Source organism: Eleutherodactylus coqui, chromosome 4, assembly GCF_035609145.1.
Source record: "Eleutherodactylus coqui strain aEleCoq1 chromosome 4, aEleCoq1.hap1, whole genome shotgun sequence".
NCBI classification, from domain to species: domain Eukaryota; kingdom Metazoa; phylum Chordata; class Amphibia; order Anura; family Eleutherodactylidae; genus Eleutherodactylus; species Eleutherodactylus coqui.
In genome coordinates, this window is record NC_089840.1 from 294,650,590 (window position 1) to 294,673,949 (window position 23,360).

Here is a 23,360-nt window from a genome sequence, read left to right on the forward strand (position 1 = left end):
TCCTCTCCATATAAATGAATATTCTCATTTGGTGACTATGTGGTGGACACAGTATCACACAATCGTACCGTAACTCAGAGATACTACTGATGAGATTCCAACTAGACACTAGGTTTACCAAAGTCCTGGGACACATAGAAGGGGACGGAATGGGATCTTACCCTTATTTTTCCCCCCGGTGTCGGCCACCTTTGGCCTCAGTGACTGCAGTAACTAAGGGGTGAATCGCTAACCTTTTCTGGTTATATGCAGGCATTTCTGGAAATGGCATACACCGAGGCTGCGGAGGCGATGGTGCAATACTACAAGGAGAAACCAGCAGTGATGAATGATGAAAAATTATTGATCCGCATGTCAAAGAGATACCAAGAGCTCCAGCTGAAGGTAACGAACGTCTGCGTTACACAGTAACATGAGCGCACCATCGCCGTTCGTGTTTTTATCAAAGATACGATGGCTTCCGTTACATTTCCTTCACTGGTCTGGATTATACAGCCCAGCAAAACAACTGACCATTCAAAAGCCTGGTGGGTCCGTCTGTTATATAGCATCTCAGACCTGCCAGAGGCCAGGAGTTGGTTCAGGTCATGAGGACATGAATCCGTGATCATCACCCACGCAGACGATCTGCAGCATTCCGCATCCATTAGCAAGAATAGAACATTCACATGAGCGGACAGCGATTGCGATTTAAGCTTGCGGGAAAAAAATCGCAGCAAAAAAAAATCCCATTGCAAACTGCTGGGAGGGGAGGGGAGGGGAGAGGCAGAGAGCCGGGGAGGGGAGGAGAGAGGCAGAGAGCCGGGGAGGGGAGGGGAGAGGCAGAGAGCCGGGGAGGGGAGGAGAGAGGCAGAGAGCCGGGGAGGGGAGGAGAGAGGCAGAGAGCCGGGGAGGGGAAGGGAAGGGGGAACTGCTGGGAGGGGAGGGGAGGAGAGAGGCAGAGAGCCGGGGAGGGGAAGGGAAGGGGGAACTGCTGGGAGGGGAGGGGAGGAGAGAGGCAGAGAGCCGGGGAGGGGAAGGGAAGGGGGAACTGCTGGGAGGGGAGGGGAGGAGAGAGGCAGAGAGCCGGGGAGGGGAGGAGAGAGGCAGAGAGCCGGGGAGGGGAGGGAAGGGGGAACTGCTCAGATGGACGCGTATATAGGCAGGCCGTGAAAACTCGGGCCGATATACGCTCCTGTAAGCAAGCCCTTAGAGTAATCTGAGAATAGTGTTTACGGGAGGTTTCTAGAGAGTCTAAGTTAGCAATTAAGACTTTGAAGGCTTGTTTTTTTTCAGTCTTGAGCCCTTGTTAATAAGAACCCCATGAATGACCTGTGTGTGTTAACCTAAGTGAAGCATTCAACAATGCCTTTTGTTTACTTTAAATGAGTTCTTGTGGTTCAGTCGGGTGTCACATGACCCTAGTGTCCTGATTTTGAGACTTCCTCTGATGTAATGACCATGGTCAGAGGCTCCTGGCTTCCTGTCCTGACCATCCTGTCTCACCCACATGAATATTTATGAGCTGGGCGGGCAATCAGGAGCAGAGGATCACCCATGTGCAGGCACAGTTCTAATCTCAGAAGAGGATACTGCATGCTCACTAACACAGCCCAGCACCGCAGCCTTCTCCCTCTAGCTGATACTGCTCTGCTGGCTGTCATGCCTTGAGCAGTACAGTCTTATCTATTCATAGATAGGAGCTGATGCTATATATATATATATATATATATATATATATATATATATATATACTACAATATTTGATTCTTCCCATGTGTGTGGAGGAATCATAGCTCCAGTGTATCCAAAGCATTTCTTCACAACCAGTCTAGCCCCCACGGGTCCAAGGCTTCGCCCAAGCAGACCACCACAAATACAGCTGTGTTCAGCTGAAAGGGAGCCAGTCACGTCCCCACAGCACTATAAGCTGTTATGCTGTTAGGGGGCGCACAGGACTCTAAAAAGAGTCAGATTTTCCAGTACCGTGCGATCTTCAGAGGGCAACAGCACTGGATCGCTGAAGTAGGTGAGTATAAAAAAATACATCCCCCGGCTCCCGGCCACCTACCCTGTAGTGGCCAGGGAGGTCCTACAGGATGTTTGCATAATCACTGCTCCCTAAACACCCATCTATGTACTCTTTTGGAGACATTTCTGGTATTGTACGTCAGAAAGACCCTGTCTTTCCCCTTTCTTGACATTGCCTATTCTGCCTGGTAACGTCTGGCTCCAGATTGGTGGAGGGGGATGCAAGCTGGGGAAACTGAGCAGGGCGAGGCAGGATGTAAAGGGGAATTAGAGAGCAAGTGCGGCAAAATAGAGAGGAAGTGAAGGAGGAGTTAGGAGGAGGAGTCGTCTGGATGTAGACAAGGGAGGAGGTGTACAGCAGCGCTGCAGGAACTAACGCTGTTCGGAGTGGAGGAGGAGAGATTACAAGCTTCTAAAGACAAGTGCAAAAAGAAGTGAGAAACAAGTGAGAAAAAGTTGGGATCTTTGCTACACGAGAGTGAGTGTTACAAGCTCCTGTTAAACTGATGCCAGGGAAAGTACAGTTAACCCAAGTCTCCATAACTACAAAATCTGCATAGCAACCCTCAGATAACTCAGCCTGACGGGATTGTGTCTAGAGTAACCATAAATCAAATGAGAGTGCGTTGAAAATAGAAGAGCTTAATTTCTTGAATGTACTGTAACCAGCGTTATTGACTTGGCTAAACTGAAGCCTTTATACTGTTAATTGTACTTCAAGTTACCAGACTGCTTAGTAAACTGTGTGCCTTCGGTTTACAACAAAGCTAAAGTGGACTCGTCCCAGTTATTTTATTACCAACTATTAAAGTTCACTGGTGTCATGTGACACAACCATTAGACATAGTCGCTATAAGTTTTTGCTGCCACTGTTGGAAGGGATCGCAGAGCCACCCGTGACAACCATCTTGTTTACCCGTGGTCTCACCTACATCGGCGCTTGGCCACTGCAACCTTAACAGCACCATAACTTAGGTATTGTGCAGGACCCTGCAAACCATCATCAAACATTCTTAAATAGTATAAGGCATTGAGTCCTTGTGAGCAGGACCCTGACAGCTATGATCAGATAGAACCAGTTTAGGTACACTTCAGGGGGCTTAGGTCTGCAATGCAATTAAGGGAGGTATCTCTCAACAAAGATGAAAGTGATCTCAGAAAAAAATTTAACAAGTTAGATGCTCAAGTCAGATGTTCAGGTCTGAGGCCAAGCAGCTGAAGATAAAGAGCCATGTGGAGCAACTGAAGCTGAGATTGTATGGGGCTCTTTCCTTCTGTGTGGTCTCCATGTTCGGTCCCACTGAAGCAACAGAAGAGTGATAACCGATCTAGGATGGAAACAGTAGGAAGGTGTAGGGCTGACATGAAGGATGAGGCCTCCTCAGGAACCCGAGAGGTGAGGTAGCAACTTCAATGACAAGCTTGTAATCTAAAAGGAGAACCTCAGGAGTATTGCAGGTTATTTTGGTGAATGTTGTCCAGTATTGAGTACCCTGCGTTTCATCTATGTAGCTCAGGACAGATCTGACAAGATCTACAAGATGATATTTTACAGCTTTTTAAGACAAGACTCTTTCAACTGATATCTGTGTATCTGGCAGATCACACCCCAGGATCTATCTATCCCAGGGACCTAATTCAAAGGGAGATGCTGGTGGTGTGCCCAGTGCATTAATAAAGAGGGCCTGCAGGCTGAAGAGGTCAAGAGGCTCCACAGACTCCGACAGGCCTTTGACACACACATTGTTGCGGCTTCCTCTATGTTATGAATTGAATGCGAGTTGTGCCGGCAGTATTGAACCAGGCTGCTGCAGTGGTGACAGTGCTGTTTGCTTCCCGTGTTGACCATATTGACAGCAGCGCCGGGAATTAGCTGATTGGCGTGGATCCCAAGCGGAGGACCTCTGCCAGTCATCTATTGATGACCTATCCTCAGGATAGGTCATCAATAGAAAAGATGCCCAAAGTCCCTGACAACACTTTTGACCCTATGGAGATGCTTTGTCATGAAGAGGCCTGTATACATAAGTCAGGACTTGTCAAAGACCTGTTTCACTTACTTTTTCTTTTCCCTACACTGTGGATGTTACTCACTGTGCTGAATAAAAGACATGAATGGTACAATCTGTGTGTTATTACTTACAATATGTCTGTCTAATTGTGATCTAAATATCAATCAGACCTTTACTTTATTAGCAATCGTTGCAGAAATTCAGGGAAGTCCAAAGGCTTAACTACACAGTTTCCGATACATCTCTGGCCAGAAGACCTCCTATGTGTTTGGCCAGTTTGTTCCCTCTCCTTCCACATATTAAAGGGGTTGTCCCGTGGCAGCAAGTGGGTCTATACACTTCTGTATGGCCATATTAATGCACTTTGTAATATACATTGTGCATTAATTATGAGCCATACAGAAGTTATAAGAAGTTTTTCACTTACCTGCTCCGTTGCTGGCGTCCTCGTTTCCACGGAGCCGACTAATTTTCGCCGTCTAATGGCCAAATTAGCCGCGCTTGCGCAGTCCGGGTCTTCTTCTTATCTCAATGGGGCTCCGTGTAGCTCCGTGTAGCTCCGCCCCGTCACGTGGCGATTCCAGCCAATCAGGAGGCTGGAATCGGCAATGGACCGCACAGAAGCCCTGCGGTCCACCGAGGGAGAAGATGCCGGTGGCCATCTTCAGCCGGTAAGTAAGAAGTCACCGGAGCGCGGGGATTCAGGTAAGCGCTGTGCGGATTTTTCTTTAGGTCCCTGCATCGGGGTTGTCTCGCGCCGAACGGGGGGGGGGGGGGGGGGTTTAAAAAAAAAAAAAACACGTTTTGGCGCGGGACAACCCCTTTAACTAGTGGATGACAAACCTGTCAGGTTAGAAGAAAGATGAAAGAAGATTTGACAGTTGTGACTGCCATGTCTGGACGCAGCGGCCGGCCGGGGGTGATGCTGTCTCTGCAGGAGCATTGGAAGTAACCTTACACTTCTAACCTCTCCTGTCGTGATTATTGCACCCGCCAGGCGTAGGGCTTGGAAGTCTAACTCAGCGGGAGTTTTGGTCACACATTACATAATTTTCCATGTGGCATCAGCATAATATCAGAACTACCTACATTCAGTACAGCCCTGTCACCTTATGTCCTTCATAGAGGCCATGCCCTGCTTACTCTTTGGGCAGCCTTGAGAGATAAGCCGGTAGCAGCATATGAGTCTCTGTAAGGTTTTATGGATATTCATCTATGGCTATAACTCAGCCTTTAACCCCATAGTGACAACTTCTTCCAGGTTTCGTGTGGTGGGCATCGGGGCTGCAGCCAGGATAGGTGAGTATTCAGTTCGTTATCTGTCTTTATGTCCTGGAAACCCCCTATAAATAGGCAGTATTACCCCCAATAACTACAAGAGTTCTTTGTAGGTGAAGAGTTGAATAAGACCACAAGTAGAACTACACAATTATATTGATATATGTCCAAAGGTTCCCCCATAGACTGCCAACACTGTAAGTGAAATGTGTGGGCAGGGGAGTGCAGTAAGGAGTGCGTGAGGGCACAAGTCAGGGTAGATTCGGTGGTTCGACCTTCCATGTCTATTTGTCCACTTTCCCCACACACTGTAGGCTAATAGCTGGTACTATAGAAGCTGTTCGGCATTTGCTATGGGACAGAAGTAGTTTGGTCACAGTTCAGGCTGTTATGTAGCTCTTGCTTGTTGTAAGAGTGGACTATTCATATTTAATACTTCACGACTGCTATCACTGGCTATATACCACAAGTCAGTAATCAGCGTGCCAACCTGTCAAGTGGTAATGGGCAATATTTATTCTTAAGCAAGAACAACAAAATTAGAGTATGCAACTTCATGACAAAGGTAAAAAGTTTTTCCTGCCACAGGAAATACAAGATAAGAGAGACGCATATAGGGTAATTTCCTATCAGTATCACATGTGATATCTGCTAATTAGGCCAGTTTATACACCTGTAATATGAACGAGTGTCCTGGGCCAACCGCGGCTCTACTGACCACATCTGGGAGCACCGCAGATCCCTGATGTCATGAGTTTGGTCAGTCAGTAATTGAAGCAGCACTTACTAATGCACAGGCAGGACTCCGGTGAGGATGCAGCCCCCACCACCATATTGCGAACCTGCTATGGACCATAGAAAAAGCTTGAGAATACCGAAAGAATATCTATATGTGCTTCATCTACTACATCAAGGCCTTTGACTGTCTCGACCATGACAAGCTATGGCACCGCCTACAAGAGCTGAGCATATCGGCACATCTAGTCAAGCAAATAAAATCACTTTATACCAATCAAGAAGCCCCTGTGAGAACACAGTATGGGGACACAGATTGGTTTGGGATCGGCAAAGGTGTCTGACAGGGCTGCATCCTCTCACCCTTCTTGTTTAACCTATATGCGGAAGTGATTATGCAGAAAATGGAACGAGACGAATTGGAAATCAGGGTGCAAATAGGTGGAAGAAACATCAACAATCTCCACGACAATGAGGTCATAGAATGCGTGCCAGACTTCATCTTCAGTGGCTCAAAAATTTACCAGGCTGGAGAGTCTATGCCAGAGATAAAACGTAGGATAGCAATGGGGCGAAGCGCGATGCTAAACATGGACAAAATCTGGAAAAGTAGGGATATCGGTATAGCAACTAAACACAGGATATTGCAAACCACCGTGTTCCCCAGAGCCATGTATGGATGTAAAAGATGGACTGCGAAGGAAGCTGATAGGAAGAGAATTGATGCGTTTGAGCTGTTGACGAAAGCTGTTTTGTATGCCCTGGATGGCGAGAGGAACAAACAGAGAAATCCTGAATGTATAAGACCTGATATATCACTGGAGGACAAGATGACCGGACTCAGCCTCACGGATTTTGGCCATGTAATGTGAGCAGAGTCGCTTGAAAACGCTGCGGAACAAGTTGGCGCTATACAAATAAAGTTTATTATTATAATGCTTGGACAGATCAGTGGCAAAAGACCTGGCTGCCAAAGGACATGATGGCTGATACTGTCAGAGCGGATACTGGATATCACACAACTGAAAGAAGCCGTGCAAAACCGAAAAACATGGAGGGAGCTCGTCTTTAGGGTCGCCAAGGGTCGTGAACGACTAAATGGCTAACAGCAACAACAAATGTGCCTGTACTACTGTTGTGTCAAACTGGCCTTATAGGGTTCTTGCTACAAACTGTCTCACCTACAACACTGAAGAGTTTTCTATTTGTATATGTCGTCGATTGGTAAAGCTGTGTTGCATTTTATTGCACCCATTTAGTGGTTTTGGCAGTGTTTCATTTTTGCATGAGATATGGATTGTCTACTGTGCAGCATGTCGCCTTGTAACCCTCGGCTAGTACATAGATGGCAGTGGGTTGCCATATTTTATTTATAGTGATTGCAATCATAAACTACAACAATTTGCTATATTACGTCACATTGTAAAATACAAGGGTGAGTCAAAAATGATCGGCACTCCAGTTACATTAAAACTTCTGTTGGCCGCTCTGTCTTATCAACGCTTTCCGCTGTTGGTCGCTGTCTCCTCTGCTATGCAAGTTTGAACGTGGTATGACTGCAAGGCAAGAAAAGATGGCTGCCCCACTTGTGATTTGCACGAAATAAGAGCAGCGTACAGTGGTTCGTTTTTCGTGGTATGGAAAAAGTGTTTTGTTGCAAAGAAGTTTGCATGAAGTTCAAGGAAGGTTGCACAAATGTCAGTCATGAAGAAAGAGCTGGAACATTATCAGGTAAAAGGTTCAACAATCAAGAGTGCTCATTACAATGAGATGCTCACTGAAGAGTTGAAGCCTAAAATTCAAACAAAACAGAGAATGCTATCCAAGGGTGTTGTACTACTGCTGCCCATACTGTCAACGCTCTACAAAAACTTTGTTTGGAGGTGTTAAAGCATACCTCCCTATAGTCCTGATCTTATGCCATTGGACTATCCCCTGTTTGGTCCCCTGAAAGAAGCCCTGACAAAGATTCACTTCTGATGAAGAGGTGATGACAGTGGTGCGTTTGTGACTCGCAGCTCAGCCAAAATCATTTTTTTAATGGGGAAATATGAATGCTTGTTGACAGATGGATAAAGTGCACTGAAACTTTCTTTTCTGAAAGTTGATTGAATTAAATTCTGCAAGCAGAGTGCGGATCGTTTTTGACTCCCCCGCATAGATAATCAAAAATTTCCCATATTTGTAACATTTCAACAGTTTGTTGGCTGTTCCTCATACTGACGGTGAGTGCTGTTAGTTTCTGTGAAACCTCTCCAACCCCACCCGCCCCCTCACCCACCTCCCTTATCCGGACCAGAATTTCCATAACAGATTTCCAGTTTTTCCATATATTATGCATACTGGCCATATATTTTTCAATGCAATTTTTAGTACTTGTCTCAAAGAGGTTTCATCATACGTCTGGAAAAACTACTGCAAGCCTGCCACATTTTATTGCGCCATCAGATACATCATCCAAGCTGTCACATTTCTGACTTGGATCAAGTTGATGAGCAGTACATTTTACCTAATAATAGATTTAGAGAATAGTAAATCACTGGGAGCTGAATAGTATTAATAGATTGAACCTGATACCCTGATAGGGAGTATACATTAACTATACGTTAGCCCTGATGGCCGGCAGGTCTAAGGGAAGGCTATTTTTAGCTTATGTTATACCAAACTTGCCAGGAAGGCCTGTGCATTCCGCGACATTTAATTCTGGGCTTGTTTACGGCAGCTGCACAACCTCCTGACCTGGACTTCTTCTGACCTAAGGGATTACACTAAACATGTGCTTCTGGTAACGGAGTTGCAGCGTACTTTCTATTGGAGATGCTCTGTGTGCAGACTACGGAATAATGTAACAACCAGAGATACTGCACAGTTTTTAAATCCCTTTACGACCAACTACAGTAAATTTATGTCGCTGCTTCCTAGGCTGTGTGCAGCAGCGACGTAAATTTAGGTTCTGCTGTCAGCTCCCCACAGCAGATAACACACCCGAACAGGCTGTTATTAACAACCTGTGGTTCGCCTGCTGTCATCGGGACCAGATTGGTTCAGGTACCGATGACGTCCTTAGTGACAGCTAATAACAGCGCTGGCCTGGAAAGCGAGGAGCTGTCAGCACTGTATGTCTCACCCCTTCTCTTAACCCTCGCTCTGCTGCCAGTGTGAGATCAGAAGAGAGAATAAGAAGAGCCTATGATGTAAAATGCTACACATTAGTCCCTTTCACATATTAATCTCAGTTTAACCCCTTCTATTGCAATCGCCTATACTATTTAGTTAGTTCGTGTTTAATAATTTATCCATAAATACAATTTTTAAGGGCACATTCGCACATAGCAGATTTTGATGTGGATCTGCACCAAGATTAGTAATATAGTATGCTCAGCTAAAAAAGACAAATGTCCATCCAGTTCCACCTCTTTTCGTCCCCAACCCCACATTTTAATCCAGAGAAAGGCAAAGAAAACCCCATGAGGCAAAAGCCAATTTACCCCAGACTCCATAATGGCATTTAGAGTAATCCCTCTTAAAAGAAGGTTCCCTCTTGACTCCAAGTCCAGCAGTCGAAGATCCCCTTATCAACAACCCCGCTGGTCACCTAATGTTTATATCCTGTAATATCACAGCACTCTAGAAAGACATCTAGTCCCCTTTTAAACTCCTCTATGGATTTTGCCATCACCACTTCCTCAGGCAGAGAGTTCCACAGTCTCACTGCTCTTACAGTAAAGAATCCCCTTCTATGTTGGTGATGAAACCTGCTTTCTTCTAGACGTAGCGGATGCCCTCTTGTTACCGTCGCAGTCCTGGGTATAAACAGATCATGGGAGAGATCCTTGTATTGTCCCCTAATGTATTTATACATGGTTATTTGGTCGCCCCTTAGCCGTCTTTTTTCTAGGGTGAATAATTCTAATTTTGATGCCTCTCAGTCCTCCCATTCTGTTTATTAATTTAGTTGTCCTCGTTGCCTATTTTGTGCCGTGGATTTTCGTGGGAATATTCACCAAAATCTGTGTCACAATCCACACCATTTGTGCAGATTTGATACGTTTTTGAGGGAGATCCTCAGCTAATTACACCCTTTGAAATGTTAGGGTGAAATATGCTGCGAAACTATGTCAATATCTGCACCAGTAGCGTAATTCAGAATTGGACGCAAATTTTGGTGCAGATTTTCTGAGGTGGAAAATTTGTACAAATTCCACTATCTGTGAATGTATTCTTACGTTAATTTATTCTATCAATAACATGTACTTAAATAAAAAATTCTAAATAAAATATCAATGAAAATAAAAACAATATATGCCAGAATTTAAAAAATCTATGTTAATTACTAAATCTCCAAAATTGCTTAGAAAAAAGTGCCACATTTTTTCAAATGTGCTTCTAAAATAAAGTACACAAGTGTAAATATATATTTGGTCAAAATTAGTACAATACGTATGTGCATATTTGTCATGGCAGTTGAAAAAAAAATTTTCCTCAATTTTCCTCAATTTTGTCATTTTCTATAAATATACACAAATTATATTGATCTGTTTTTACCACCTAAGTAAAGTACAATATATAATGAAAAAATAATATCGGAATTAATTGGATGTGTAAAACCTTTAGGCCCCCTGTCCACGGCAGTGATTTCGCCGGCGGTAAACTGCCGTCGAATCACACCGCCTGAAGCTTTCCATAGCATTTCTATGGAAAGTGCCAGCCCCCTGTCCATGAGCAGTGAATCATTGCGATTGTCTGCTCTTGGCTGGCAATTCGCAGCATGCTGCGAATTGCCCCGATTTTCTGCGGTCAGCATATCTTTTAGATTAGGCTGACCGCGGAGATCCGCCGCAGGATACCGCAACGCCCGTGGACAGGAGGCCTTACAGAGTGACACGACAGAATTTCTGGAAAGAGACAGTCTGTTGACCAGGGCCTGCGGGAGCCTCTGTGAGACGTCATCATCACTTTTGGGTCCATATGCCTCCAGTCCCAAGAGTGATGTCCTATCCCAGCTTGACTGATGAAGGGGTTCCTCCCCCCCACCCTGAAATGCATAACTTCTGCTGGTTTTAAACCAATTTACTAAAAGAGAAGTTGGATATTCCACACTACAGTTTTACAAGCTTTATTGGAGAGTAGGGCTGAGGTACCAATTTTTTGGTAGTCCCTCCATTATCTATTTTTTGCAACCCTTTCTGAAGGCTGATTTACACGGAAAGATGATTGCTCAAAATTCATTCAAAAGGTAACTTGAATGGCAGTTTTGAGCGATCATTTTGCATAAACTACTAAGTAACTACTCAGCTACTTAGTAGCTTATTAGCGTGCAAATGAAGCCTTTTGCTGAATGCGGATAACAGCTGGAGGTCTGTTACCTGCATTCAGCTCCATTGTTCTCGAGCAGGATAGCAGCTGAAAGAATACTATCAGCGCTATCCCACGGAGAACTCAGCCTGTGGTCTGATAAGACTACAGGATGATTTTCAAGCTGGCTTGAAGTCAGCAGTAAACGAAAAGTGCACGATGGGTGCGTTTAGACACAGTAATTATCGCTCAAAATATAGCTTTTGAGTGAATTTTGAACGATTATCGTTGCGTTGAAATAGGCCTTAAGGCTTCTAAATCCTGGATATTTATCTTGGACTGAAGCCTCTGTCATTATTGGCAATCAAAGCTTCTGCGTATAAATATTCACTCCATTTGATTATTACTACAACAGCATACACACCGATTGGCTATAGTGTTAAAACCACAGACAGGTAAAGTGAATAACGTGAATCTTAGCCCAGTGGCACCTGTCAGGAGTGCACTGTATTGGACACCAAGTAATTAGTCAGTCCTTGACGTTGTTGTGTTGGAAGCAGGAAAAATGGTGAAGTGTAAGGATCTGAGCGACAAGGGTCAAATAGTGATGTGTAGATAACTGGTCAGAGCATCTCCATAATGTTAGCCTTGTGAGGTGCCCCGGTATGTTGCGGGTAATACCTACCAAAAGTGGTCCAAGGAAGGAGAAGTGGTGAACCACAGACAGGGTCACAGACATCCAAGGTTCATTAACATAAGTGCGGAGTGAAGGCTGCCCTTCGGCCCACTTTGATGGCCAGCAGTTCCTTGTTCCTGACATCATAGTTTTTCTCTGTGGGTGATAAGATGCAACTACATCCATGCGCATTTCTGTCCTACAACCCTATCTCCAACTCACTGTCACATGATTGCTCCCACAGAGGAGTCGGAGGCTTCCACCTACACAACAAAAGGCTATTCTGGTCTTGGGTGGATCAGTACTGGTGCTGAAGTAAACAGAGTCTTAAGTTTTTCAACAGCGGTTTCTGCCTCTGGGGACCAGGAAAATGTGTGTGCTTTCTTTGTGAGGGAGGTGATGGGATAGATGACTTTTGAGAAGTCCTTGATAAATCTTCTGTAGAAATTTGCGAAACCAATCAGGCGCTGTACTTTCTTCAAATTTCTTGAAATGGGGCAATTCAGTATGGCTTTAATCTTGTTGAGATCCATACTTAATTCCTCTGGGGAGATGATGTAACCTAGGAGTTGTATTCGGGTCTGTTCATACTCACATTTCTCTAACTTGATGTAGAGGTTATTCTTTTGGTTCTCTTTGTTCCAAGACCACCCAAACTCAACTGCGATGTTCCTCCAAATTGTCAAAGAATATGAGGATGTCGTCGAGATATGTCACGACGAATTAATCCAGCAGGTCTTGAAATACATCATTGATAAAGTGCTGGAAGGTAGCGGGAGCACTGCAGAGACTGAATGGCATCACTAGAGATTCAAAGTGTCTATATCTCGTTTGGAAGGCCGTCTTCCACTTCTTTCCAGGACGGATCTGTACCAGATTATATGCTCCTCTGAGGTCCAGTTTTTGGCTGCCCGAAGCCTCTTCAGCAGTTTTGGGATTAATGGGAGAGGATAGCGATTCTTAATGGTACTCTTGTTTAGTTTCCGATGCACGGTCGAAGGGTTGAATCTTTTTTTTCAACAAAGAAAATGGTTGCTCCTGCCGGAGAGGAAAAAAGGCTGGATGAAGCCCTCCTTTAGATTGTCATGCAAATGTTCCCGAAGGGCCTTCAACTCTGGTTCTGAGAGGTTGAAGATATGCCCAAATGGAATAGAAGATCCAGGGAGCAGCTCAATAGGACAGTCATTTCACCGGTGAGATGGCAGCTGGTCAGACTTCTTCTTGCTGCAAACATCCCTGAACATCCGGTAGTTAACTGGCAATTTCTCTAAGTCCTGTTGATCATCCTTGAGGTCTTGTACTGGTTTAGGGGTGGATGGTGCCATTTGGCAGTTTTCCTTACAGTATTCGGAATGGAAGGCAATGGTCCTGGTTTTCCAGTTGATAGAGGGATTATGGGTAGAAAACTAGGGGATCCTGAGAATCACTGGAAACTTGGGGGATGAAATGAGCTGGAAGCTGATTGTTGATGGTCAGGGTTCATATGGAACTCCAGTTCAATTGTTTCCTGTGTGACAGGACTTGAAGACAAGGGTGACCCATCCATAGTTTTCATATCCATCGGTATGGACTTGAGTCTAATGAAATTCCACCCCACTCCCGAATCCAACATCGCTGAGCACTGTGTCTTTTGGTCGCCGCCCATTACAATCTCAATTGGGATGACAAAATGGTGGAGCGGAGGAAGGGTTTCCACACCGTCCTGAACTACTTGTTTCATGATGGTTGGATTGGTCGTGAGCTTGACGTGGGCTAAGACAAGAGTCCTTTGGAGCCTTTTTGGACAGTTTAGGGCATAATGTCCTGAACTCCCACAATAAAGGTATAAATTATTTTTTCAGCCCAGCTTCTTTCTTTCTTGGTTGAGAGAGGTTTGCAGATGACGTCAAACTGCATCGGTTCTGGCGTGGCTTCAGTCCTTGGGTTGGGACTTGATGTGGATTGACTGAAGGAGTACGGGATGCTGGTACCCAAATCCAACAGTCTCTCCTTTCGCCGCTCAGAAAGTCTCTGATTAATCCGGATGCATAACTGGATGAAGTGTTCCAAGCTATTGGGAGTCTCCACTCTGGCAAGTTCGTCTTTTACCCAATCAGATAATACCCGGCGAAATTGGCTCTGTTGTGCAGCAGGATTCCACGTGGTATCATTCAGCCAGCGACGAAATTCTGCTGTAAATTCTGCAATGGAATATCGCCCATGTCGTAGGCTATGTAACCTCCCTTCAGCCATGGCACAGCGGTTCGGATCATCAAAGATTTGCCCCATAGTGAAGGCATCGAGGCTGTCGAGGAGATTATTGTTGATCTCTACGTATGGCGAGGCCCAGGCAAACACCTCATAGTGAGGAGGTTAATGATAAAAAATACCTTTTTCCGGTCACTAGTAAATAGGGTCGGCTGCATTTGAAGATAAATCTAGCATTGATTAAGAAAGCCTCTAAACTGACGACGATCCCCACCGAATTTTGCGGGCAGTGACATGTGGACATCAGAGCCTGAGTGATGCAAATCCAGAAGTTGCCTCTGTAAACTAATGATTTCCTTTTGTTGATCTAACACCACTGCCTGTAATCAAGCAAACTTATCTTGGCAGGAGGCACAAAATTCATGGAGCTCTGTAACTTGGGCTCCATATTGGGCAAGATTATTTTGTTAAGTCTTACCGGCACTGTATTGGAGCCGCAGGCGTAGTAGCCGTGCCAGTCACTGGAGAGTAGTTAAGATAGCCGGGAGTTAGTATCAGGAAATCACGGTATACAGTCTAATGGGATGAGACGGAAGCGTAGTCAAATGGAAGCCAGAGGTCAGGAACAGGAGGTATGGGTATGCAGTACAATGGGATCAGACGGAAGTGTAGTCAAATGGAATCCAGAGGTCAGCAACAGGGGGTATCGGTATGCAGTACAATGGGATGAGACAGAAGCGTAGTCAAATGGAAGTCAAAGGGCAGCAGCAGGAGGTATCGGTACAATTGCAGAGGAACAGGAGAAAGAGGAGCTTGATCAAGGTGGTGGAGCACAATAATCATGCAGGCTTTTATAGGAAGGTATAAATAGATGATGGGAGAGATCTCTGCACTGACCCAGATATATCTATACATAGTTATTAGAGTGCCTCCTTGCTACAGTCCTGGGTATAAATACATGATAGAGAGTTCTCTGTACTGACCCCTGATATATCTATACTTAGTTTTTAGAGCGCCCCTTGTTACAGTCCTGGGTATAAATACATGATGGAGAGATCTCTGTACTGACCCCTGATATATCTATACTTAGTTATTAGAGCGCCCCCATGTTACAGTCCTGGGTATAAATACATGATGGAGAGATCTCTGTACTGTTCCCTGATATATCTATACAGAGATAGGCCCCCTGCACACAGGTGGAAATTCCGCGGCCAGATTTCCCACAGAATTTCCGCCCGTGCCCGCCTGCATAGGATTGCATTTCAAAACGCAATCCTATGCAGACGTCCGCAATTTGTCCGCGTAAAAATACACGCAGAAAACAAACTGCAGGATGTTCTATTTCTGTGCGGGTCTCGCAGAGGCCCCATCAGAAATGTCACTCTCGGCGCGACGGCTCCGCTCTGCGTATACGCCGTCTAGGCGGCAACCGGCATATCGCAGAGCCGGAGCCGCAGGGCAGGTGAGAGCCGCACTGATCCCTGCAGGGACGCGGGTTGGATCCCGCTGCGAGAATTCTCGCAGCCTGATCCGACCTGGCCGTCTGCAGGCTGCCTTAGACAGAAGCTTGCCACGCTTACTTTCCTTCTTTTTGTCTCAAACTATTTGTAAATTTGTCTAAAACTCCATGCGGCTTAATTGTTGCGCAGTTTTAGAAACAAAAATGTGTCGGAAACACATTTATAAATAAGGGCCAAAAAGGTCTCGTCATGCACCCCTAGACCTCTTTTGATCTACTACATGATACTATTTGCTGTAGGAGCTGTGTAGCACTAGTTGCTTCAGTGAAGTTTACAGTTCAGATCCTCTTTCCCATGTCAGTTTTGTGCTGTGGTTTCCCATTTACTGTGTAATAGTGAATAAGGAAGATGGAACGATACCTCTGCAGCGCCACCTATTGGAAGGCAGCGTTCCTGCAAATCAATGTAATGAAATTGAAAACTAAAAGCCAGAAAACTATACACAGACAGCCGTTTCAGGGGTTTAGCCCCTCATCAGTGTGCACTCGGTTTCTGGCTTAGCTAGTGAGAGGGCTATGACCTGGGCAGGGAAGGTTATCATCTCTCCTTAAGGAGAGCACCTAGGAGGTGTATCAGGAGACTTAGAAGGCCATGCTTGGTCCTCTGGGAAATATGCAAATAAATAAGAATGGCATTATAAGTCACACCTTCTGAGTGCTCTCCTTAAGAAGAGATGATTCCCCTCCTGACTGGTGTGTAATGGTGATAGGTATTTCCCTGCCCGTGTGCAGAACCTTACATTTATCAGTGTTACACCTCATCTGCTACTTCTCTAGATTTATATGTACCTGTATACTGTCCTCTTGTGTTATTTACACTCACTGTAAAGAAAAAGAAATCAAGCTCCTGGAAGAAATATTATATATATATATATAGTTGTCAGGATGGAATGAAGCATTCTCTGTGTGATTGTAACATTGATATCAGTAGGTGATTACAATATCAGAGCCAAATGATCATTTATTGTAGAAGACTGACAGTATTCACATTTTCTGTAATGGAGCCTCTAGGTCATACTATCTCATTGACTGTTGAAGTTGGTGTCTATGGTGGTCCCATACATGTTCTATTGGTGATACATCTGGCGACCGGGCAGCCACGGAGGAGTGACATTGTTGTGGGGGCTTCCTGTGACCCCCCTGGTGTGCGGCCGAGCATTATCCTGCTGGAAGCTGCCATGAGGAACACATGTGGCTGCAGGATGTCCTGAACATATTGCTGAGCTCTCCTTGTCCCTCGTACCACTACTAGAGGAGACTGACTGTTGTATGCGATGGCCTCCCAGACCATCACACCAGCAGGGGGCAGTATGCTGCTCAACAGCAAAGGCAGACTCACCACTAGGACAATTCACTTCCAGACCAAGCATTCCCCTGTTATATGCCAATTGGAGTGTTGGTTGTAATACTAGTTATAAGGTAGTTCTCGAATGGATAGGGTCCATGACCTCCGATTAGCTGGCTGTTTGTACATATTCATCTATCATAACAAGTTACTCCATATATTAAATCTGAGTCTTTCTTTCTTTACAGAAGCCCGGTAAGACGGTTGATGCCATTATCCATGATATACATTCGCAGAGGGAAAGAGACTTGTTTCGTGATACAGACAGGTAAGTTACCACTATATTTGGGCTAAAAAATAGGACAATTTAGTTTCCTGCATCTGTTGTGACAAATGATGGTTTTTACTTGCAGATATCGAAATGAAAGGCCTCGATCACGCAGTCCTGTGAGCCGCTCCCTGTCCCCAAGCTTTACATCATGTAGTTCAACACATAGTCCGTTAGGAGCATCTAGAACCGAGTGGGGAAATGGAAGGGATTCCTGGGATCAACAAGGATATAGCAGGTGGGAGGATGACCGAGAGCAAGGTACATGGAGGGAATGTGGGGAAGAAAAAAGGGACAGGACAGACCACTGGGTACGTGATCGGAGGCATTACACCAGGCAGACTGACAAGCAAGACCTTGATGAGAGGATCGATTCGTCTAGGGGACACAGGGACAAATATGGCAATTCTCACTCATCCTCTAGGTACAAAAGCAGAGAAGGGGAACACTATAGGAAGGAGTCCAAGCCAAAAACTGAGGCAAAGACCTCAGATACATCTGGAAAAACAAAAAGGAAAGAAGAAGGCAAGTCGCGAGAGGAGAAGGACAATCACACAGAAGATGGGATCAGAAAGGACACATCTGAGTCTAAGTCAAACAGAGAGACTGAAGGCGGCGCACAGCAGAATGTGGATACAAAGACGAACATGAATGAAACCAGTCAGGAGGTTGCAGAAAATAAAGCCCCTGAACAGGTCAGTTAGTGCTCCACGTAAGATCCTACCATCGATTTGTGCCAGTCAGAGGTGGGCACTCCATTATATTTACATCATTTTTATACTTTAATAATAAAAAGGTTTCAGGAGCAAAACATTTTTGGGCAGATTTAAAGGGGTTGTGCCAAGTTATTCCCCCATCCACAGGACAGGGAATAAATTTATGATTGGTGGGGATTTGACTGCTGAGACCCATACCCATCTCGAGAATCGGAGTCATGAAGGTGCTCACATGAATTATGCGGAGCCGCCACTACATTCATTTCCATGGCAGCACCGGAAACTGTTGAGTACGAGCGCTCTGCAATCTCTGACACTATAAGTAAAATTAGTGGAGCCACGGCGTGCATGCGCAACCGCTGTTTCATTCATGCCTGGACCTTCAGCACCCTTGTTCTTGAGATTGGTGGGGTCTCAGCAGTCATAATTTGACATAACCCCTTTAACCCTTTAAGGACACGGCCTATTTTGGGCATATGGACGCAATGCTTTTTGGGGGATTTTCATCTCCACTGTTCAAAAGCCATAACTTTTTTAGTTTTCCGTTGACATGGCCGTATGAGGGCTTGATTTTTGTGTGTCAAGATGTAGTTTTTATGCGTATCACTTTCGGGTACATACGAGTATTTTGATCACTTTTATTGCTTTTTTGGGAGGCAAAAAAATAAGCATTTTGCTTCAGTTTTTTAGGGGTTCTTTTTATGCTTTTTGCTGCGCAGGATAAAAAGTGTGTTTAATTTGTTGTACGAGTCGTTATGGAGACTACAATACCAAATATGTGGGATTTTAATTAAAAAATTTTTTTTCTTTATACTAATAGGGGGAAAAGCACAGAAATCTTCTATCCTGCAATGCCTTATCGCTTCTAATAGAGATTATGAGCAATGACAAAGCAGGATGCCTCTATCTGGCGTCCTGTTGCCATGGCAACCCGTCGGCCCTCCGCGATTACATCGTGGTAGTCCGATGATGAGTGAGCGCTCCCCCTCTGTGAACCCTTTACATGCCGCGATCTACATAGATGACAGCTGTCTCCCACTGCGGGATAGCGTGGGATCTCTTCTGATCTTGCACTATCCACAGGATTTAAGTGTACGCCCTGTTGCACTAAGTACCCTGAAGCCAGGACGTACACTTACGCCCTGTAGCATTAAGGGGTTACATAACTTAATATGTATAGCTTGAAGGACAAAATAGAGAAGGGAGGGACATGATGGAAACCTTCACATATGTTGCAGGAGGAGAGAATGGGGTGGGGTGGGGATGGAAACATAAGGGTCCTTCAGGGTCATCAGGTCCAACCCCCTGCTCAATGCAGGATTCACTAAATCATCCCAGACAAATATTTGTCCAGCCTTTGTTTGAACACTTCTATTGAAGGAGAACTCCCCACCTCCTATGGCAACCTGTTCCACTCATTGATCCCCTCACTGTCTAATATCTAATCTGCGTCTCCTCCCTTTCAGTTTTATTCCATTGCTTCTAGTCTTTCCTTGTGTAGATGAGAATAGGGCTGATCGCTCTGCACTGTGACAACCCTTCAGATATTTGTAGACAGCTATTAAGTCTCCTCTCAGCCTTCTCTTCTGCTAAACATTCCCAGATCCTTTAACCGCTCCTCATAGGACATGATTTGCAGATTGCTCACCATCTTGGTAACTCTTCTCTGAACTTGCTCCAGTTTGTCTGTCTTTTTTAAAGTGGGGTGCCCAGAACTGGACACAGTATTCCAGATGAGGTCTGACTAAAAAAGAATAGAGGGTGATGATGACCTCACATGATCTAGACTCTATGCTTCTCTTAATACATCCCAGAATTGTGTTTGCCTTTTTGGCTGCTGCATCACATTGTTGACTCATGTTCAGTCTATGATCTATTAGTATAACCAAATCTTTTTCACATGGGCTGCTGCTTAGCCCAATTCCTCCCATTCTGTATGTGTTTTTTTTTCTTTTTCTTGCCCAGATGTAGGACTTTGCATTTCTCCTTGTTAAATACCATTCTGTTAGTCGCCGCCTACTGTTCAAGTTTGTCCAGATCTTTTTGAATCCTCTCTCTCTCTTCCCCAGTGTTATCTATCCCTCCTAGCTTTGTGTCCTCTGCAAATTTGATCAGCTTCCCATCAGTTCCCTCCTCCAGATCATTTATAAAAATGTTGACCAACACTGGGCCCAGGACAGAGCTTGTGGTCCCACTTGATACATTCTTCCACTTGGTTGTGCAGCCATTTATGACCACTCTTTGAGTACGATCACTCAGCCAGTTGTGAATCCACCTAACAGTTGCCTTGTCAATCCCATTGGTCATTTTTTCAATAAGGATGGTATGAGATACTTTGTCAAATGCTTCAGTAAAGGCAAGTCAGGGATTGAACCTGGGACCTCCTTCACTCCAGTCAGCAGCTCTCTTCGCTGAGCCATCAAGTCGGTGATTCTGTCATAGAAGGGAATTAGATTCGTCTGGCATGACTTGTCTCTTACAAACCAATGTTGGCTCTCGGTAATAACTCTATTCTCATCCAAATACTTGCATACATGCTGTTTAATAATTTGTTCAAAGATCTTTCCCACTATAGAAATCAAGCTCTACCACCTTCTTCCCTTTTTTGAAGATAAGGACAACATTTGCCCTTCTCGAATCTTCTTTTATTTCCCCAATAGCACAGGGAAGATCAGCGGATCTTACATTTACTTTATGAGAGAAAGTAGATACAAAATAGGAATTTAAAAGTTCGGCCTCCTCAACATCATTTTTAACTAATTCACCATCTTCATCCTGTAAACATCCCTATAGCATCTTTGCTTTTCTTTTACTTTTGACCCCCATTTGATAAACATATTTTTCTTCCTTCTAACATGTGTACAAGTTCTGTGTTCATCCATCCTGGTCTCTTTAAATGCTTCCCATTCTTCCTTCTTTTAGGGAATGGTAACGATTGTGCTTTGAGAATCTCATTTCACAATATTTCCCAACCTTCTTGGACATTTCTGTCCTTAAGAACATCCAGCCATTGGATTCTTCCTCTCCTCTTTCTGAGTTCATTAAAATCTGCCTTTCTGAAATCCAACCTTGAGTTTTCTCAGGTCTTCCTCCCCTTTTTATTGGAAATTCAATGATATCATGATCACTGCCTCCTAAGGTCCCAGCCACCCTTACTCCCTCAACCATTCCCTCCCTGTTGTTAAGCATTAGGTCCAAGATAGCAGATCCCCTTGTTTTATCTGCTACTTTTTGGAAGATAAAGTTGTCGGCAAGAGCGGATAAAAATTTGTTGGATCCATTACTTTTACCTGAGAGATTCCCAACAAATGTCTGGATGGGTAAAATCTCCCATGATCACCATGTTGTGCTTTTTGGAGAGCTTGGCCATCTGATGTAGAAAGAGTTCCTCCATATCTTCTGCTTGTCCAGCTGGCCTATAGTAAATGCCTACAATGGTGTCCTTTCTGTAGTTCTCTCCTTGTATTCTTACTCAAATACTTTCTACAGAACTCCCAGCTCTGAAGCTTGAATCTCTGTGGAGATGAATATTTTCCTACCATACAACCCAATACCTCATTTTTTCAGATATTTTTCCTATAAATAAGTTGTATCCTTCAAGCCTTGTATCCAATCATGTGTATCATCCCACCAAGTTTCCGCGGAGCCTATGACATCATATTTCTCTTCCTGCGCTAGGAGCTCCAGTTCCCTGTTTGTTTCCCATGCTCTGTGCATTTGTGTAGGAACATGTTAGTTTGTGATCGGGGTCTCTTGCTCCTCTACTTTCCTACAGAATTTTTTGTCTGTGTTCTTTCTTTTCACTTCTAATAGCAAAGTTTTCAATAGTACTCATTATGTGTATATTTTTGTGTGGCCTTTCGCTTCCCTTCCCATATTGTTCTAGTGTAAAGCTCTTCTGATGAGTGCAGCATGGTGCCTGACAAATAAATGCTTACCTGTCTGTAAGGTGCAACCTGTCTCTAGCAAGCAGTGCATCATATAGGTAATTCACTCTATGGTCTAGAAATCCAAATCTTTGCTGACGGCACCATTGACGTAGCTAGTTGTTCACCTCTAGAATCCTGTTCCATCTCCTTATTCCATAGCCATCCACTGGGAGGATGGATGAGAAGACCACCTTTTCTCCTTGTTCCTTCACCTTCTTTCTGAGATCTTCAAAGTCTCTGCAGATACAGATAGTCCCCGACTTGCGAACATTCGAGTTACGAATTTCGCTAGATACGAACTATCTGTCCTGCACAGTATGATGTAATGCTATGGCATTACACCATACTGTGCAGGGACCGGGCAGGCTTCTATCAAGCCTGATAGAAGCCTGTCCGGTCACATCGCGGCTGCTAGGCAGCCGGGGGCCTTCTGAAAGGCCCTAGGGCTGTCTATGCAGAGCGCCTATCAAGCCGTGCGCTTGATAGGCACTCTGCATAGGCAGCCCTGGGGCCTTTCAGGAGGTCCCCGGCTGCCTAGCAACCACACAGCGTCCCGCGATCTCATCGTGGGACGCTGTACGGACCCCCTGAACGTCGGGTGCCGGCTGTTTCTTACAGCGGGCACCCGGCGGCAGCAGTTCCGACGAGCCGCACCGCTCGTCAGAACTGTTAACACTTTAAATACCGCTGCCAGAGCGGTATTTAAAGTGTTAACAGTTCCGACAAGCGGCGTGGCTCGTCGGAACTGCTGTCGCCGGGTGCCCGCTGTAAGAACAGCCTGCACCCGACGTTGTATGGAGCGGGATCCACCCGCGATCCCGCTCCATACTACCATTTGTTCGACTTGCGAACAAAACGGACTTGCGAACGGGCTCCCGGAACGGAACCTGTTCGCAAGTCGGGGAGCACCTGTAGTTGCAAGGTCCTTTTTTTGCAGTGTCATTTGTTCCTACATGTATTAATAGGAATGGGTGGTGTTCTGTAGGACTGAAGAGTCTTGACAGCCTGTCAGATACATCTTTGTTTGTGCCCCTGGTAGACAGCACACCTCTCGTGAGGTGTCAGGTCTGCAGACAGCGGCCTCTGTTCCATTCAATAGGGAATCCCCCACAACGAGCACTCTCTTTTTCTTCTTCACAACAGCACTTCTTTTTCTCCATTCAAGGGGACTCTGTGTGCTTACCACACAGTTCTTTATGGATAGTCATTTCTTGCTGTACCTCTTCATTGTTCTCCTACATGAGAACCTGGTACTGGTTCCTGAACAGTATGGGTGCTGGCTGACTCCTGATCCTCCGGTTTCTTTGGGTCATATGCTTCCATTCCTCGGCTTCTGCAGGTACACTGAGCACTTTTCCTTCAGGATTCTGAAGACTTACTTCTACTCTGT

General features: G+C 45.0%; 1 protein-coding gene across 2 annotated transcripts in view; it reads left to right on the forward strand.

Annotated features, from left to right (window-relative positions):
• RBM20 (RNA binding motif protein 20) overlaps positions 1-23,360 on the forward strand; it is a 273,263-nt gene that overhangs the window by 210,495 nt on the left and 39,408 nt on the right. Inside the window, exons 7-9 of one of the 2 annotated variants that reach the window (XM_066601410.1) lie at positions 253-384; positions 17,246-17,325; positions 17,411-18,020. In XM_066601410.1, the coding sequence (XP_066457507.1) occupies positions 253-384; positions 17,246-17,325; positions 17,411-18,020 (822 nt within the window). The remainder of the gene's footprint in view (positions 1-252; positions 385-17,245; positions 17,326-17,410; positions 18,021-23,360) is intronic. The other variant, XM_066601411.1, reaches the window with a different exon arrangement.